Raw genomic sequence first — 21,697 nt, 5'->3', positions numbered from 1 at the left:
CAACGTCATCATTATCAACAACAACAACAACGTCATCATTATCAACAACAACACTGTATCATTATCGTTATTATCATCATTATCATCGTTATTATTTATTATTTTATCTACGATTTCATCATCAATGTCAACAACAACTACAAAAACAACAACATCTTAACTATTTTGTTATAATTTCATCTATAGATGATATCATTAGTTCATCATCATCAACAACAAAAAAAAAACAACAACAACAATATTTCATCGTTTTACTCATTGAACATCATCACATACATGCTAACATTATAATTTAAACTTTGTTTATAAACTTTCATCATCATCATCATCATCGTTAACAACATTATCATATCACAAATCACCATCATTACTTCATTCAAATCATCCTCATAATCATCATCATTTTCGTCATTTTTTTCACCACTCATTCTTAAAACTAGAAATAAATTTCAAAGCAAAATAAAGTTAGAACGGTTTGATCAGATAAAGAATATGATGATGAGTGATGGCTGAAATTACAATGAGGTTTCTTCATTCATAAACAGTGTCTTTAATTATTATCATATTTGCATTACAACGAAATAGACAAGCACACAGGCAGACTTACACACGCACACACACTCGCACGTATGGATACGTGTATGTATTTACTCGCAACCACTAGCCAAGAATACCTTGAACATAAGGATACAAAATTTGGCTGTTCCACGATGCTAACACACACATACACACTCACGCACATTTATACTTAATCACATAATCATACATAACGACACACACACACACACACCACATACACATACAACACACATGAATAACAATACATACAATATATACACAACTCGCCCAGCTAATACATTCACATTCATGCCTTATGCAAAATTATTATAAAAATTTAATCATCGTAATCTTCGTTTTCATCACTCAGACGATACAAAATCTTTTGCATTGTAATGATGCTGTCCTTAATTAACCATAACTATCCTTAAAAATCTTTAAATATAAATAAATAACTCAAGATATCTCTAAATATATCTATAAATATCCATATATATCCATAAATAGATACACACTCTTGCGCAATGGTTAGTACTGTTCTTTTAGCTAATAAATGAATGTAGTTTCAATAAAAATGAACATTTCAAAACGATCTCATTCATCTGCGTGGAGAATGAAATTATAAAGAGAGTTACGCATTCATAAACAGTGTCATTCATTATCATTTTATCTACATAACAATACATACCAGAATACTAGAAGCACACTCGACACACAATCACACACACTCACACAGACACAAACAAACACAAATGTACTATTGTGTTCAATCGTATCAAAACGCCCGCAAAATAAATAACTTATTTTAAAATCTTCAATTTTTTAAACATCGGGTTCGTCCGCTTGCTAAATATTTTCGAATGTCACATAGATTTACAAACAACAACAAACACACATGCAAACACACTCACACACTCTTTCTTAGACATACAAGTAAGCACACGTATTTTCCTGCTCTTTAACACACACACACACACACGCATGCATTATTTCAATGCTGAAATTCTTAATTCTTTTTAATAAACGTACAAAAAATTTTAAATTAAAAGGCAAACAAGTCAAACAATTATGATGTACCTATGTGAATGTGTGTGTATATTTGAATGTGTGCCTGACTGTCTGTGTGTGTGTGATTGTATTGGTAAATGTGTGCGTGTATGTGTTTGCAGCGGTTTGCAGTGCACTCTGCATTACAACAAACACAATTTATATTAGCCAACGTTATATTTGCCTATGTTTCCGAGGGTGAAGTTAGTTTTAAAATTTGGCGATTGATAACAAAAAACGTTCCAGTTCTGAGTTTTTCCTTAAGTGAAGGTTAAAACAAAAAATATTTCTTTATGTGTTTGTGTACATGTGTGTCCATTAATTCGTTGTAGCAGATGAATATTGACGTAAAACAATGGAACATATTGAAGGCATACCTGTAGTGGAATGACAGGTATCAAATAACTTCACCATCTTGCGCATCAAAGTGCCATTCCATCTAGGAGAGAATTGAACGCAGAACCACAAATTTATTCAACAAATAACACTCTATATCAACTAAATATAGAACAATATCTATCGCAATGTTATCCACGTATCGAAAATTTTTTCCAACTGTCACCTGCCGCATAATAATATAATGATTTTGTAAGATATAATGATTTATTTGTGTTTATAGTAAATAAATTTTGACCACATCGTACTCCATCTGCTGTTGATCTCATAATTTATAGGTCACTCAGTTGCCTTCAACATTTTTGTGTCAACTTTTGTATAAATCTAAGTGAGCCTTCACCTGATTCCTTTGCGGTCTCAAACCTCTTTTCAATAAACTCATCTCGGCCCGTGTACTGCAGTGACATATTCATCCAAATCATTTTTCTCGTTCCTTTGCTTCCATGAACCTCTCATATCTCTCGTACCCTTTCAAGCCTCAAACGATGTGACCTGTTATCATTTATTTTACACTCTCTAGTTAACCTCGCTTTAAGCGGACGCTACAATCAAATTTAATTTATTATTTAACTGTTTCAATTTTTATTTTTTAATGTTGAATTTAAAACACGAAACCAGTTGAAAGTAAACAGTTTTATTACAAGTTAGGAGCATAAAATAAACATGTTATCAATTGAATACATTTTACATATATACTTATATATATATATATATATATAAGTATATACTTATATATATATATTTATATATATGTGTGTGTGTGTGTGTGTGTGTGTATAGATGTATAACACATGCACACACACACCACAAACAGTGTGAGGATGTTAATTGAAATAAAATAATGAGAAATGATAAAATTAAGACACACGTTGAAATACAAACATATCAGGCACATTCAAATGCTTAAAAACAACATTGTTCACTATTTAAAAGCCTACATTTGTGAAATAGCCAAATTTAATAGAAATAGAAAGAAATTCATGTATGAACAGAGATATTTTGAAAAAGTCTTGAAAAATGTAACTGTTCATTTGTAGAAGTAAAAAGAATTGACGACAAAGAAATTGTACAAAATAAAATAAAAATACACTGTGTAAACATGAGCACACCGCGATAAATTAGTTTACCCTTTTGTGAACGCCAGCGAGCTTATATGTAATCATTACGGATATTTCATCAAATCGTAAAAATCATATTTCATCCTCATCATCACTATCATCTTCTTCTTCACCGTCACCATAATCATTTTCATCATCATCGTCACCATCAAAATTTTCATTATCTTTAGCATCATAATCATCATCATCACTATATACATACTTTAATACATGCTACACTACATACATACATACATACATACATACATACATAAATACATCCATACATACATACATACATACATACATATATACATACATCACTAATTACACCATTAATATTTTGATCATGTGATAATCATCATTAATGTTATCATTTAAATAATAAACCAGGGTTATAGAACTCATTGAAACCTAACCAACATTCTTCATATTGTTGTTATCATCACATTCATCATCGCCTTCATCATCACTATCATCATCACCTTCATCATCGTTATCATTATCATCATAATCGTAACAGTGTTATACAAAATTGAAGAAGCACTAAACTAAATTAATTAAATAAACTTAAAAAATTTTAAATAAATAAGTATAAAATTATTAATTTATTATTTTCATTTTATGCCAGTTACCATGAATATTTAGTTAAAATGAACACGGCCTATCATGTTTGTTTATCAATCAAAAAAAATTAATTCACAAATTTTAATCAAGAAATTAGCTTACGTAAACGTTAACCGATCATTTGAATGAATCAATTCAATCATTCCATCAGTTAATACGACCAACCAACCAACTAACCAATCAACCAACCAACCAACCAATTGACCAACCAGCCAACCAATTGACCAACCAGCCAACCAACCATTTGACAAAACAATGATGAATGAATCAGTCAATGGAGAAATTGACATTTCTTTCCATAGTAGCAGGTTGAAAGAGTTTCATTGTGGAAGTTTTTGCACTTTATGGTTTTGGCCTTGGCATGCTGGGGTCTGTCCCTCAGTTCACCCTCAGAGTGGGCGTACTTGCATGCCTGGCCGAATGGACATTGTTGCTGGCTGAGGATGTACTTGCATGGCTCTGTTTTGCTGTAGATCTGCTTGTTGCTGTTGTTGTTTGCTACAAAGTCTTTGTTGCTAGGGACTTTCTTCATATTGTTGTTGTTCATGATGTTGTTGTGCATGATCTTGTTCAAGTTGTTTAAGAAGTTCTTGTTCAAGTTATTGTCGAGCGAGATTTTGCTGTTTGAGTTGTTGTTTTTCAAGTGGCTGTTATTGATTAGCTTGTTGTCGACGTTTAACAAATTGTTTTTGTTCAAGTTGCTTTTGTTCAAGTTGTTGTCAATCAAGTTGTTGTTGATCAGGTTGTTGTTAATCAGGTTGTTGTTGTTCAAGTTGTTGTTGATTAAGTTGTTGTAGTTCAAGTTGTTGTTGATCAGTTTGCTGTCGTTGAAGCTCAAGTTGTAGTTGTTGGTCAAATTGTTGTTGAGAAAATCGTTGTCGTCATTGTTCAAGTTGTTATTGATCGAGATGTTGTTGTTGCTCAAGTTGCAGTTGTTGAGCAAGTTGTTTAGCAAGTAGTCATTGCTCAGAATGTTGTTTACATTTTGGTTTGAGTTGTTGTTGTTGATCGGATTGTTGCTGAGCAAGCCGTTGTCTAAATAGTCGTTGTTCAAGATGTCGTTTATTAAATTTCCATATACGGTGGTAGGGCTTAATTTGTTGAAATTTTTGCCGAGCTTTTCGGGGCCGTAGTTTTTATCAAAAGTATCGACGATGATGTTGCTATTTTCACTGAAAATGTTGTTGTTGTTGTTGTCAATGCTGTAGGTTTTATTACAAGTGTTGTCAACGTTGTTGCAGTAGTTGTTAAAAATGTTGTTGATGTTGTTGTAGCAGTTGTTGAAAATGCTGTCGATGTTGTTGCATCTGTTGTGCTTTGCGAGACTTTGGTTGAATTCACCGCCATCCTTCACGAGCAAAACGATCGCCATCAACTTGCTTTCCATTTTTTGAAGAACGATTAAAAAGACGCTCGAAAAATTTTTGACCCACAAAAAAAGTGAAAAGTGGCAACACGATTAACAATCGGTCAACTGATAAGAAAGAAATGTTTGAGAAAGTTGTCATAAAACACCATTTATATATAGAGCAGGCTGTATCATACGTTATGTTACATATAATTTATGTATATAGAATTAAATACGTTTATATATATATAAATATATATATATATATAATATGTATATATATATATATAATACATGATGATGTAAAAGGGATTTTATGCTAATGAGAAAGTAACGATAAAACTTTCACCAAATCTTGCGTTTTGATTGGTCCGCCACTTTAAAAGTTTGACCAATAGGAATTGAGAATGTGAGTTGGGTTGTATGTTGAAAGTGTTGTTATAATGGCGTATTGTTAATGCTAATGTTGGCGTTAATAGGTTTTTGTTGATGTGGCCGTTAATTTTCGGCTGTTGATGTCATCCTTAAAATTGTTGTTATTGTTATTGTACGGTTACTTTGCTTGCTATGTGTGTTGATTTTTGGTGTTGTTGAATTTGTTGTTATAATAACTTACTTTTGTTGTTGTGTGTTGTTTTAACTGTTAATAAATTGATTTGGTAAACGGTTTTGTTGCCACTTACCAGAGAAACTCACACAAGCCCCAAAAATATTAGCAACAATAACTATCATTGCCATCTTTATCATCAACATCATCAGAGCAATCACCTTCGTCGTCTTTATCATCGTCACCATCATCATCATCATTATCACGGTTATCATCATCATCATTACACCACATCACATAACATCACAATCATGAATGTGATAATTGTTCGAACAATTATTTTCAGGCAAGCCAATGTAAATAGACATCAACCGAAGCGAAGTGTAAACAATAATAAAAATAAACAATGTACAATGAACACACGTCGTGGTGTCTGTCTTTCTCTTTGTTTGTCCGTATGCCTCTAATGTTCGTCCGTTTGTTTCTTATGTTTGTCTGTTTGTCTTTAATGTTCGTCCGTATGTTTCTAATGTTCGTCCGTCTGCCTCTAATGTTCGTCCGTATGTCTCTAATGTTCGTCCGTTTGTCTCTAATGTTCGTTCGTTTGTCCTTAATGTTCGTCTTTCTATGCATGCAAACAACGCTTGCCCGTTTGATAATCAAAACAAATTGCTCTATCAAAACAAAGTTGATCTTCTTAATATACACAGTCACACATTATTAATACACACACAGTCACACACACACTCGCACAAACACAACCACTAGTGCTATTTATAGATGAATTTCAATAATAATAATAATATTCATATGGCCATTCGTATATATGCTCTTAATAAAACATAAGAATACGCTTGATAAAGTTCCCAAAATCACATCAATGATTACACAAACAAATTTGACATAAATACATTCATGCATCTGGAAAAACGCTTGCACGCATAAATAACGGAAAATGTACAAAGCTTCCACTGCTTGCGACCAATTCCAAACAGGCATATGGTTCAAGACCAGATGACGCAGCTGTTTGGGTCGCAAGTTGTTTTTCAGATAGTTTAAACTGACTATTAGAAGGGGGGCATGTGATTGTATATGTGAGGAGACGAAAGTAGAGATTTTGGATTTGCACAGTTAGTTATGTTTTTAGAGTTCAGGAAGAAGAGTCAATCAAAAAACTTAAATCTCGATTTTAACAAAACTGCCGATCAGATGGATGATAAAAACTGCAGACCTGAGAGTTCACAAATGTTCTTCAGACCCAACAACTCATACTGCTGGCGTGAGAGTAACATTTAACATTCCCCCACGTTGTGGCTTGAAGAAACGTTTTTAGCTTCGGCGGAAGTAAGGTCCGCTGCAAGGAAGGCCTTGGATCAAATTAATAAAATGCCATCCAATTTATGATCTCTGAAGACTTTTGAGTATCAGAATCTGTCAGGATGAAAACTTTTAGTTCCACGAACAAACGCAATCACATCTCAACCTGTCAAATGACGACGACGAACCGCTCGTAAAACTACATTTTGTTACAAAAATTTAACGCATTTGGTATTTTAAAATTTCATCTTGTTAACATTGAGATAATTTGGAAACCAAAAATTGATTATTAGCACATTGACCCTGGTAGCATTTATCAACAATGAGTTATACAAATATGTAATTACATGTACAGACGCAGACAGACAAGTACTTACACATGTACAGACAAGTATTTACGTACACGTGTGCATAAATTACATGCATGCATCCATTACAAACAATTCATTCTTTCACTTTAACAAATTCGTTAAAGTGAAAGAAAAACCAAAAGTGAAAGTATCCCACCCACCACCACATTCGCTATGATGATACGTCATCATTCCACACACGTCATAATGATGCATTACTACGGGCGGAACGTTAACTGGGATGCACGCACACGTGTCGAGCGATCGTTGGGCGTGTTCTTAGACGGGAATCTGCTTACATTCAACTATTCATCACACACACACACACACACCACATCACACCACACACGCATTTCTACGATTACACATAATGACAAATGCACACAGGCTCGTGCGTAATCATACAGACCCAGCACACAAACGCGTACAACCTCGTATAGACTTATCCAAATCCTCCTATACAAACTATTGTTTGTAAGAACTTTTACAAAAAAAACACATACAAATCATTACGCAATCATACAAACAAAGGCAAAATCATAGACACCACTGCTCATACAAAAAAAGCACATTCACGCTTGTACATAGTCATTTGAATCCTTGCACATAAAAACAAATGCACATACTGTATCACACAGGATCATGAAGAAATTGCTCAATGTTCATACATTCAAACCTGCACACGCGCATCAGCAAATACACAGGTTCAAAAAGCAAAACACGTATAGTCACACCACACAATTTTTCCTTCTCAAAATAATTGTGAAGAGAGTACGTTACGTTCACAAAATGTCGCGCTATGGTGACTATTTATTTTCCTGATTACGCAAACACAGATGTTTTTGTTTCACTGAATATATTTTCCCTCACACTGAAACAATTGAAACAAGTGTGATGAATGTATATCAAGAATATTAGCAGACATAGTTTACTTCAGCAATTTTAACAATGGCATCATACTCTTTAATTAACATAACGAACATTAAGAATACAAGAATTAATATCGGCGAAAAACTTTGTGACATTTTTTCAAAAAACGGTTATGTTGATTAAAACTTGAATATAAATTTAACTTCAATAAAAGTAACAAAATAAAATAATCAGAATAAAAACATAAGAAATTTTGTTCAATTTATTTGAACAGTTTTTGATTCAAACAAAATTTCTTTATATAATGGTCCAATGTTTGCCGTTTAGAAATGAAAGGCTGAAAAGGTCTACGCGTCATTCTTTACCGCGCGAGCCGGCTGATCATCAACAGTTGATGAATTGCTTTATTGCGCTAGCAGCAGATTGCAAAAACGTCATCCATCTAACGTTACGATCTCTTTGAAACTTGAGAATCCTACGTTCAACCCCTTCTTTTTATTATTGTTTGTGGATGTCTTTGTAGTGTAAATTTTTGTGTTTGTACGCGTCTCTAGGTGTTTATATATATATATATATATATATATATATATACATATATATATATATTTTTTTACAATATTCTATAAATTCTACCGAATGTTTGGTTAATATGTTTGTAGTTCGTTTTTTCGATTTTTCTCACTAAAGTTTTTTGGTGAACGTTTAGTTTATTAAAATTCAAATTAAACTTATTTTTCGAATTCATGCTGCAAATAAGGCCATATTTCGATTCCAAATGAGTCATCATCAGTGCTCCTTGCTGTATATATAGGGAAATATTGACTTTCAATATTTCATACCGCGACACTCCTTCGTCATGCTAGTTGCCCTCATTTGTCTGTATAAGCCTCAAGCATATCTGTCCTTTTGTAAATCTGGATTCCAAAGCTGAACACAGTTCTCACATATTTCGCATATTAATGCACATGTGAAATATTAGCTGAAATCACTTTTCGATTCATATAGATATGAACATTTAAATGAATTGAAAACTTATCGCAGCGGTACGAAGACCCCAGCATATCGCATATTAAATACATTTCAATAAATTTTAGTGAACTTCAGTTTAATCGATCACATACTGCTGCATACTAGCTCTCGGCGATGTACTTCATGCTGGTTTTAAAAAACATCATAAATAAACACTGCCCTTTCCTGTCGGGATTTTCTCAACTTCAAGTTATTTCTTCAATTTCATGGTACAAACATACCTTAATTAATGAGAAAACCTTTAACAAATGGGGATAATAAAAACAAGTTGGGAAAAATTCGGTCGGTGATTGACAAAAATTTGACACAACGCCTTGAATTATTGTGAGTTGCGAATTAAAAACATGGTCTTCTGTTTGATGATAAACATGTTAATGTAAAATAAATATTTCATTTAATTATTTTCATAAAATTATATTTCGCAAAAACGAATCTTTTCATCCTGAATATCATATTTAATTTAAATACTATATTCCGATAAATTTTGCTTTACTAATAACACCACCACACGCGCCTGATTACACTCAATCGTTAGCTTCGCAATTGCACATCCACCCTGAGTACAACCATAGACTATAATATCTATTATTTAGGAGACCATGGTACAACATTGTCTAACTTGTACACAAAAAAACAACGTTATCTTTGACGCTTTCGTTTCGGCGTAGAAATATTTCAACAAAAGACAAATTAGTTCGCGAATTTAAAGTACAAAACTTTAATATAGACAGTTAATCTTGTGACAAAACAATATTCATTTTATCCGTCGTTACGATTAATTCAGCGTAATTTATCCATAGATGTTTCTCATACACCCTACCAGAAGTCACGAAGTACGTGTCTATTCATCTAAAATAAATAAATAAATTTATTCTTTTTTTTCTCAACGCTTTGTTTGGAAATTAAAAGGCGACGATGAAAAAATAAACAATTTATGAAAAATAATGTTCTTATTGTCATCGTGTCACACACTCACTCACACACACACGCAAACACACACACACACACACACACACACATATATATATAGGGTTATCAATAATTGCGTATATATCTATAAACGTATAAAATGTAAGCATGGGCTACACTGTTGAAAACATATGGTTGGGTGGGTGTTTTTGAAATTATTTTTAGGTAAAACAAACAATGAACAAACAAACAAACAAACAAATAATAAAACTCGCATAAAATCATTTTGTTCAGTGCAAGAATACTGCCAAAATTATTGAAATTAAATTTTGCTAAACCAAAGGTCATCTATGAGTTGTTACTAAAAATATTTACATACAAAACATGCAACACGACTGGTCTAACCAGCAACGCGCATATTTTTTTCCAAATTGCGTGAAGAGATTGCGGTCAACAACGAGTTACATTCGTGAAGTTCTTGTGTCACTTGTGGATTATCAACAGGTTTTAACCACAACAAAATGTCCTGAAAGTATAAGGCCACAAAAAAGGAGCAGAAGAATTTTTTTATAAAATATAATTTGTTAGTTTGGTTGTAAGATGGCTGTCATTCTTGTGTGAGCCCTGACTGAAAGTTAATTCTAGTCATTTTAAATCATTCTTTGCTTTCTGAAGTAATACTTGAAAAGCCTTAACTATATATGTGTGTGAGTGTGTAAATAAATATATACTATTGTAATACTATGAACCATATTATTCCTAAATTATTAAACACAAATCTAACTAGTTGGGATGTAACCGAAATTATTTAGAAACATCAATAAGTAAACATGAAAAATAGTTGGTTGGCGTATGTGAGCATTCATGAACAGTCTTCCGTATACAAAAATTACTAAAAAATTTCAATTATCCACTCGCAATGCAACAATAGAAAAAAAACAATAAAATAATTTTCGTTTGTACAGACACGATATGGCGAGTTAGAGGGAACAAAGGAATTATCACAATTGAATTATTGAATGTGTTCTTGCACAATAACACTCACACGTATGAGACAAACACGAGACACAACTTACACAAGGTCACAGATATAAAAGACAAGACCACAAAGATAAAGAAGCACCAGAACGAACACAAAAAAATGTCTTTTCCTCTACCTCTCTTTATATATATATATATATATATATATATATATATATATATATATATATATATATAATATATCATCATCAGGCATCATATCATCAATAGATGTGGAATCTCTTTTCACTAACGTTCCTGTTGATGCCACAATAGATAATATTTTAAACTATGTATATAATAGTGCTATGAATCCACTAAAAATTAAACCTCATCTGCTAAAACAGTTACTTCAAATCTGCACAAAAGAAGCTCCTTTCTACACTCCTGATGGATAAATGTATCAGCAGGTCAGTGGTGTAGCCATGGGCTCCCCTTTAGGAGTGATGTTTGCAAACTTCTACATGGGATATTTAGAAGAAATTGTATTCCAAAAGAAACCACATCTCAAACCCGAAATGTATGTAAGATATGTTGATGATACGTTCATTATAGTAGAAAATGAAAACAACTTGATGGACCTAATTGATGAATTTAAATCCAACTCAGTTCTTTCCTTTACCCATGAAATTGAAAATAATAAACAGCTACCATTTTTGGATGTCCTGATAACCACAAATGACATTGGTTTTCAAACGCAAGTTTATGTAAAAGACACCAATTTGGGATTTTGTCTTAATTGTAAAAGCGAGACCTCAGAACAATATAAAAATAGTGTTATATTTTCTTTAGTTAACAGAGCGTTTCAACATTGCTCTGATTATATACTCATCAACTCAGAATTATTAAGAATAAAAAAACTTCTCGTGAACAATAATTACTCTTTAAAACAAATTGATCAAGTCATAAATAGATTAACCAAAAATATCATGAAAATGCACAAAATATACATCAAAATAATGCAATTACCAACAACGTTCCAAACAACAATGAACAGGAAGATAATGGCAACCCCTCTACCACGTATAATAACTTTGATAATAACAGCATCACAAGCCTCACCACAAACAGTAATAACAATAACAACAACAATAACAACAACAGCAACAGCAACAACAACAGCCGTATCATTAGAAACCAAATCAACAAAAAAATGAATGACAAAAATAAGATAATATTTTATTACAAAAATACCTTTACAATGGCGTATAAAGAAGATGAAAGAATTTTAAAAGGAATAATACGCAGAAACGTAGTAGCGTCAAATCCAATTAATAAAGTTGTTCTTCGAATTTACTATCAAAATTTAAAAACATCCCAACTAATCATGAAAAATAATTGCCTTCCTGCAACTACTCAACTACAACAAAGTCATTTTATCTACATAACAATACATACCAGAATACTAGAAGCACATACGACCATGCACACTCGACACACAATCACACACACTCACACAGACACAAAAAACACAAATGTACTATTGTGTTCAATCATATCAAAACGCCCGCAAAATAAATAACTTATTTTAAAATCTTCAATTTTTTAAACATCGGGTTCGTCCGCTTGCTAAATATTTTCGAATGTCACATAGATTTACAGACAACAACAAACACACATGCAAACACACTCACACACTCTTTCTTAGACATACAAGTAAGCACACGTATTTTCCTGCTCTTTAACACACACACACACACACGCATGCATTATTTCAACGCTGAAATTTTTAATTCTTTTTAATAAACGTACAAAAAATTTTAAATTAAAAGGCAAACAAGTCAAACAATTATGATGTACCTATGTGAATGTGTGTGTATATTTGAAAATTTGGCGATTGATAACAAAAAACGTTCCAGTTCTGAGTTTTTCCTTAAGTGAAGGTTAAAACAAAAAATATTTCTATATGTGTTTGTGTACATGTGTGTCCATTAATTCGTTGTAGCAGATGAATATTGACGTAAAACAATGGAACATATTGAAGGCATACCTGTAGTGGAATGACAGGTATCAAATAACTTCACCATCTTGCGCATCAAAGTGCCATTCCATCTAGGAGAGAATTGAACGCAGAACCACAAATTTATTCAACAAATAACACTCTATATCAACTAAATATAGAACAATATCTATCGCAATGTTATCCACGTATCGAAAATTTTTTCCAACTGTCACCTGCCGCATAATAATATAATGATTTTGTAAGATATAATGATTTATTTGTGTTTATAGTAAATAAATTTTGACCACATCGTACTCCATCTGCTGTTGATCTCATAATTTATAGGTCACTCAGTTGCCTTCAACATTTTTGTGTCAACTTTTGTATAAATCTAAGTGAGCCTTCACCTGATTCCTTTGCGGTCTCAAACCTCTTTTCAATAAACTCATCTCGGCCCGTGTACTGCAGTGACATATTCATCCAAATCATTTTTCTCGTTCCTTTGCTTCCATGAACCTCTCATATCTCTCGTACCCTTTCAAGCCTCAAACGATGTGACCTGTTATCATTTATTTTACACTCTCTAGTTAACCTCGCTTTAAGCGGACGCTACAATCAAATTTAATTTATTATTTAACTGTTTCAATTTTTATTTTTTAATATTCAATTTAAAACACGAAACCAGTTGAAAGTAAACAATTAATAAAGTTTTTTATTATTAACAAAATTTAAAAACATCCCAACTAATCATGAAAAATAATTGCCTTCCTGCAACTATTCAACTACAACAAAGTCATCTAATATATGAATATAAATGCTCCGTCGGTGAATGTTCGCACCGCAACAATGCTTCATATATTGGAATGACAACTACCACATTGTCAAGACGTTTGACCATGCATCTACAAGATGGAGCAATTAAACAACATTATCAACAACAGCATAACATCACTTTAACACGACAAATGTTAAATAACACGCAAATAGTTTATTGCAATAACAACATCACAAACCTGAAAATCGCTGAATCAATTTTCATACAAAACAAAAATCCCTCCATGAACATTCAAGTACAGTCTAACAACATTCTACCTTCAAATAGACTACTAAATAAAAACAACAATCATTATAATTATAACAACAATTACGACAACAGCAATAATTATAACAATGTTATCACCAACAATATTGATGATGTAAACAACAATCATACCAATAGCAACAACCTTAACAACAACATCAACAACATCAACAACACCAACAACAACATCAACAACAACAATAACAGCAACAACAACAGTGCCAACACTGTAGATACCAATGCTACAACCCACAGCGCCAATATCAGTTGCAATTGGAACATCATCAATAGTGACAACCCTAACAACAACATCAACAACACCACCAACAACATCAACAACAACAACAACAGCATCAACAATAACAACAACAACAGTGCCAACACTGTAGATACCAACGCCACAACCCACAGCGCAAATATCACTTGCAAATGGAACATCATCACAAGAAGCAAGAAGAACCACAGCGATGATAATAATAATAATAACGTTAACAATAATAATAATAATAGCGTTTTTAAATATTGTAAAAATAATATTAATAATATGTAGTTAATTAAATAAATTAATTCGCGCTTCTCGGCTGAGCGTTGATATTTACCTTAACAACCATAATATAAACAATCTTGTTAAAAATTTTAAAAATCGCGTTTTATATTGTTTATAGTTATTAAATTTATTTTTTTGGTTTTCTGTTTTGATTAAATAATTTATATAAATTAATATTTACTTGTTCCTTCTTATCACATATCTTACTTATCTTATATATAATGCACTGAAGATGAGTTATCTATAACTCGAAATAGCTATTTGCAAATTTATTTAATAAAAATTTAAAAAAACAATAAAATGTATAATTTCTCTGAAATTAATAAAATAAAAAGAAATATAAAAAAGTTGAACAATGTTGAAAGTAGTGTTGAATTTTTGAAATATATATATATATATATATATATATCATCTCGTTGACACATCCTACCTGTTTGTCCTTCAACTTCATTCACCACCACCTTGTAATATATATATATATATATATATATATATATATATATATATATATATATATATATATATATATATTACAAGCATTTCGCAAAACAACATAAACCCGCAAGCATAAATTTTTAAGTTATTTTTATTCGCATTTTGAGTATTTTCAGATAAATGTAAACAGTGAGTTAAACATTGAAAATATCAGCGGCGATGGGATTTGTTACTGTTTTTCCAGTGTTTGTAGTCACTGTTTGTTTGATCAATGGAAAATTTTTAAAAAATAAACTTGGTGAGATAGCGGTCTGCTGTCAGGATTCAAGTAACGCTACCACCCAGTTCATCGATGCCGATGTTAGTGCACCAGTTTATACTCATTTTTTTAAATTTTTATTTCTCATTTGTAAATTATTATTTCAAATAATTTTAAATTAAAGTATATAAGTGCAAAAATGGAAATTTTAAAGGTTGCATGTCAGGGCCCCGCCAGATGTGCATGGATGTGTCAACGAGATCCTACCTGTTTGTCCTTCAACTTCATTCACCACCACCTTGATCCTTCTCTGAACTCCAACCTCATTGAATGCAACTTTTTTGTCGCCAGATGTTACAGCGTGCTGCCTCTTCAAAACTGCTCACATTTTCAGGTTGGCTTTGTTTCAGTCATTTAATCTGACTACATCTTACAAACTAATGTTCAATTTTCTATCTCGTGATATTTAACAGAAACCAGGTGTTACTGTTCTTTCTGAAAGCGGTTAGTAAACTTTATTCCATAATAATTTTAATTACACATTTGCGTTAAATTATTGAATTATATGCAAATAAACAAAACATCGCTTTCAAATTTAGAAAAATAATCAGATAACTAATAATGATTGTTAATGCAAATTTCTCTGATATTTACAAAAGTTAATAAGAATAAAAATTTGGATGCCCTGAATGAATAAAGTTAAAAAAAAGTTTTTAATAAATTTAACAACCACTAGTTTTATTAAAAAAATTTAAATTTTGATTTAAATAAAATTTTCCAAAGAATTAAAAAGTATTGTTTGGATGAATAAATAATAGTTTTGCCATGATAATTTTATTTTAAGTAAATTTTTTATTCATTCCTACGCTCGGTAATTTTTAGACCTGATCTACAACTACAAACAAAACATTTCGTCTATATTTTGCAGTAAAATTACGCAGATAAAAGCATTATTAAAATTTTCCCTTCAGACCTATCAACGCTTATATCGACAACAGATTCTTGACATCTCTAACTATCACATTCACATATAAAAGGCAAGATTTTTTTATTCAAGCCAGTCGATGCAGCGCTAGACCTGACGCCTCAACCGCCACGCCACCCCATCTAACCTGGAACAAAAATAAATTTTTAAACGGGCGTCAAATTGAATGCTATGATGGTTTTTTGATCTTCAATAATGAACTACACTATTGATGATTGCAATAAAATGATTGAAATTAAATTTATTTATATTCGCTCCCGCTGACTGGAATTTTCAGTTAACCTACAATTGAAAGCTCTTCTGTAAGCAAGTACAAATGCAAAAATCGCAGTAAAATAGCCAACCATTTAAAAATAACTGGAACTGATAATTCGCACTTAATCATAACCAATCTTAATAAAATAATCATCAGAAAAAAAGCTATCGTGTTCACTTCCATACACTTTCAACGGATCTCGTGTTAATGACTGCAAAGCAAATTCGACATGTCTAAACGGGAATGGAGTTAGCATACTGTGCTCTGAAGCTATTTCAGGTGGTAAGTTTTTATATTCTAAATATTTGCGAAAGTGGTTAAGTTACAACTTTATAAATTATTGTTATATAAATTATAAATAATTATATAAATAATTGTTACAACTTTTAGTGAATACATCCTTTGTTCCGATCAATCTTCTGGTTAGAAATGTGACCACCAATAGAACGATGGTGGTGCCAGCATTTACGAAAGCAGGATGGCTGGTCATACATCAGGCCAACGTCTCATCCGTGGAAAGTTTCAAGAAGTCCTGGGACCAATACAAATACGGATTTGGAAACCTGAATGAAGTACAAAATTTTAATTATGCTTTTTATGATTTTGTATTTTGTTATTGGACGATTTTCAATGTTAAAAAAATAGATGCAAATTCATGATGTTATAGGACGAAAGAGAGTAGTAGTAGTATTCACCTCACTATCATCCTTTAGATCTGGAAACTAAACTGACAAACTCTAACAGTGGACAGATAAAAGTTAGGCATAAATTACGATCAAATTTCCCAAAAGATTTTTTTATTCGACCAAGCATTTAATTTGCTCTCTTTGGTGCTGTGATGACTTGATTTTTCCATCTTAAGTTATTTGAATAAATCACTCCAAGATCTCTCTCGGATTCAGATTCAGCAAGAAGTATTCCATTTATATACAGTAGACATTTTTATTAACTGGTCCGTAGTGTATAACAGTGCATTTTCAATATTGAACCGTGGAAGCCAGTCTTGCGTCCATTTAAATGCCTCATTAAAATCAGATTGAAGTTCGACAACATCGCTATCTGACGTTATTGCTCTCATTTTGGTATCATCTGCAAACAGTTTTGTTGTATTTTTCAGATTAATTGGTAATTTTTTTCCACTGAAATGTTTTCAAAATTTTGTAAAATTGCGAAAAAGTTTTAAAATTTGAGGTTTTTAGTGGCAGACGGAAAAATTGTTTTAAAAAGCAAAAATGGATCTTCTGAACAAACTGTAAATGAAAATCTCAGATTGGAAAAAATTGCACAAAGTAGTGTCAAAAATCATTTGTTCACATAGTTGGTTTCAAAAAATTTATCTTTATCCATATAATTGTATAAGTTTTTAATTTCAGATCAAATAAGTTGATGCACTTTCATTGTTAGGCAATCAAATTATGTTGAAAATATGAGTATCAATTTGACGCTTATTTTTGTGGTATATTTGCAAACAAGGGCAACTACTGGCTGGGAAACGACTACGTCAGTCAGATGACATGGATGATGCCCAACGTAACCTGGCGTCTGCACGTCAGCGTCCAAGCATCTGCCAACAAGAAGTTCTACTCCACTGAGTACTGGAGGTTCAGAATTAAGAGTGAGAAAGAATTGTACGCCATTGAACTGGCAGGCAATGTGCCAAGAGATGCTGGTGATGCTTTCAATAATGTCACTTACCCGACATGGATAACAAACTTTAGACCATTTTTAACATTCGATCGGAAAAACGACGCATGTTTCAACTGCACATGCGCCGGTTTATCTGGTTGGTGGTACAACGTTTGTGGTGTCAGCTCGTTGACGAAAAATCCACAGGACTGGGGAACGCTTCAAAAAGCCACTTCGTCTGCCAATTACTCCGTCATCTATTCTACCATGATGATTATGATTAATTAGTGTGAAACTTTTTCTAGAACATATTTTTATGTAATATAATAGTTATTATTAGTTTATTAAAAATTAAAAAAAATAGAACATTATTAAAAACTATTATTTGTTTAATTCACAATGAAATTTTTACTTTTATTATAATTTTAATTTCTGTAATCATTATCTTAGAAAATTTATTTTAATGAAAAATCCGCAAACTAAAAAGTCTGTGCTAGTTTCATTAAAAGGGAGCTTTCTGCAAAATGTTTACATTGAATGACATTATCCAATAAAACACATAAATTATCGAAATTGCATAACAGTTTACATAACTTTATTAACAATAGCATGATAAACTTTAAAAAACTTTTATTTGAAATTTCATTTCAAACTCTATGTGTTAAAATCAGCTCATATAAACCGAATAAAACTGTTGTTTTTTTCTATTCTATTCTATATCGCATTTGCATTTAACTTAAATGGATAGACACATAGTGCAACAATCTATACTTGGAAAAAATAGCCTATACCTGGTCTAGCCTTAGAATAGAGTACTTGTGGATATTTTAATTATTAATTAAAAAGGTAAAAAATTTCACGCTTTTTGTGTTTTTTGCTTCAATCCTCTTCTTTTAAAAATTTGTGTGGAGTGTGTCAGAATTCTTTTGACACTCTTGAAAGTTATCATTACACTGCTAATAATTTAAAGAGTTTTGCATATTACATCAAATAATGATTGACACACACAAATCAAGTGCATCTAACAGCGTTGAATCAAAATAACCTCATGAATAAAATCGTAACAGTATAGGATACAAGCTGTCTTCAAACGCAAACAATCGCATACAAATTCACTAATTGATAACATCACAAAAAATTGGAATACTGCTTATTCAATTAAATTTTTCAATAATATTAACTAATTATATAGCAATAAATTATGGATCATTTTCCATTACGGACATGGAGAGTTCATATTGTTATATCCACCGAAATGGTTGAATTACGCTATATAATTAATAATTGCGTTATCTTGTAATATCTGTTATCTTTGCAATTTGTCATCAATTGTAAACCATGGAATCTTTCCATACCATAGAGGATTCAAAAAGTCTACTGTAGAGGCTATATAAGGATTTGTGAATAGTGCGGTTAAATGAGAGGCATGAAGCGAAGTCATAGAGGTGATTTATGTAGTTACTTGGATTAGTTTAGTGTTTCTATTACTTTTGGCATTCGAACAAACGTTCAACCATGTTTGTGTTTAAAGTAGTTGTGTTCATCTATCCGAAATCTTGAACCTACTAAATAACGAGCACTTGACGATCGTTGGAAGCTACAACACTGGTGTTGGAAATATAGAAACCTTTGAAGTTATAACATTGGTGTCTGTAGTAACAAGCGTTTAAAGTGTTATAACAAAGTGTTATAACAATGTTATTATAAAACAGAAACAGAGGAAATTGCAAGTTTTTGTGTGTTTGTCTACGTGTTTTGCATCATGATTCTTAAAAAGCCGTTGCTACCACAAACCAGTAGAACTTCTAATTGACCTCACTTTTTTCGGCTCAAATAATTGTGTTTTGTAGACTATTTGATAATTTATTTTGGCCACAACCACTGAAGAAAATCAGGGATAGCCCAATAAATGATTTTCACAGGCACGGCTTTCAAGTGATCCTTGAACAGAGGCACAAAATGTATCATGTGGAAGCATCACGTACAAAAAAGTTCTAACTGCTGGCTAATGTGAGGCTGACAAACAAATCTTAAAAATTTATTGGTCTATAAAAATTACAGTATTTTTCTGCTCATATTTTGTTGCTGATTTTTATTATTTTGAACGGTTTTAACTAAGAATAACAGAAATTGATCAAGATTTTTATTAGTTAATTGGAGTAATTTTTTATCTAACCTTTCTGTAAAAAAAAGAGAAAAACGGATGTCACATTAGCTCTTCACCTTTTTTCCTTTGTCACTCATACTGCCATAAATTTGGCGACCCACCCTTTACTCCAAACGTGGCACCTTCCATAGACAGCCCCTAGCACCATTTGTTGACGACTAAAGAGAAGTTTAGTTCAAAATTACATTATTTGCTGTTGTGACGAAAATATCAACAACCCCAGTAGAGGCAATTAATAACAAAGCATGAAGGTAATTATTATCAAAAAGGTCGTAACAAAACAACAGAAAAATTATTGAATGTAGACATCAGAGTTGGCCAGTTCTACTTTATTAATTATAATAAAACCAACAAAAAAAATGTTCATTAGCGTCTGGTAGGAAAGGCATAGAACACACATACCAATACCATGGCATTGTTTGTGCGTCTCCATTCATGCGCAAATATTGATGTACGTCGGGGCTTTCATCAAATGGAAAAGGTAAGAAGTTGTATTGATTATTTTGGAAATGAAAAGAAGCTGAAATGAGGAACGTCTTATCTGTCTGCAATAATGTGATTGTGTCTATTCGTTTCTTTGTTGGGAAGTTTTATAAAGACAAATGAAAAGCGTTTTAGTTAATATCTTCGTTATTGATTTTATCAGTGCAATACATCGTTCTATGGAAAACTGCTAATTTGTCCAGTTTTCATTAAGTTCAAATAATAGTTATTTTATAATTTTAAAGAGTTTTATAAATTTAATAATCAATATTGAATTAAATTAATTAATTAATTTATTTGTTTTGTTTAATATATCATTATAATTTTAATATTAAATTTTAAATTAATTTATTTCAGTAAAAGTTTTTTTTGAAAGTTTTCAAATAAACCTAAATCATACAAAATAAAAATTAGGCATTTTTTTTGTATTTGATGATTTGTACAGCGCTTCTTATGAAGAACCTCAGAGGCTAATGTTAAAATATATAATTATTGTATATACGTACATCTAAATAAATATATATATATACATATAGTTATTAACGTGTATATATATATATACACACACACATACATACACACACACACACACACACACAGATATATATATATATATATATATATATATATATATATATTGCACACATATATTGAATTTATTTATTTATTTATATATTTATATACATATATGTATACATATAATTATTAACGTGTATATGTATATATGTATATATTCATTTATTCATTCATTCATGTATATATATATTTTTACAATATTCTATAAATTCTACCGAATGTGTG

The 21,697-nt window shown here is 31.5% G+C and overlaps 2 protein-coding genes across 2 annotated transcripts; both read left to right on the top strand.

The window, feature by feature from the left end:
• Positions 1–10,479: 10,479 nt before the first annotated feature.
• HELRODRAFT_159139 (hypothetical protein) lies at positions 10,480–14,688 on the top strand (the record flags this gene model as incomplete). The annotated part of the gene is made up of 3 exons (XM_009011051.1): positions 10,480–10,627; positions 11,061–11,238; positions 14,214–14,688. The coding sequence occupies 3 exons, from the start codon at positions 10,480–10,482 to the stop codon at positions 14,686–14,688; spliced, it is 801 nt and encodes a 266-aa protein (XP_009009299.1).
• Positions 14,689–15,339: 651 nt separating this feature from the next.
• Positions 15,340–18,534, top strand: HELRODRAFT_159138 (hypothetical protein; the record flags this gene model as incomplete). The annotated part of the gene is made up of 7 exons (XM_009011050.1): positions 15,340–15,480; positions 15,564–15,648; positions 15,731–15,773; positions 16,351–16,541; positions 16,777–16,902; positions 17,011–17,192; positions 18,094–18,534. The coding sequence occupies 7 exons, from the start codon at positions 15,340–15,342 to the stop codon at positions 18,532–18,534; spliced, it is 1,209 nt and encodes a 402-aa protein (XP_009009298.1).
• Positions 18,535–21,697: the final 3,163 nt, after the last annotated feature.

Source organism: Helobdella robusta (assembly GCF_000326865.2).
Source record: "Helobdella robusta unplaced genomic scaffold HELROscaffold_1, whole genome shotgun sequence".
Taxonomy (NCBI): Eukaryota; Metazoa; Annelida; class Clitellata; order Rhynchobdellida; family Glossiphoniidae; genus Helobdella; species Helobdella robusta.
This window is presented reverse-complemented; position numbering and strand designations above follow the sequence as displayed.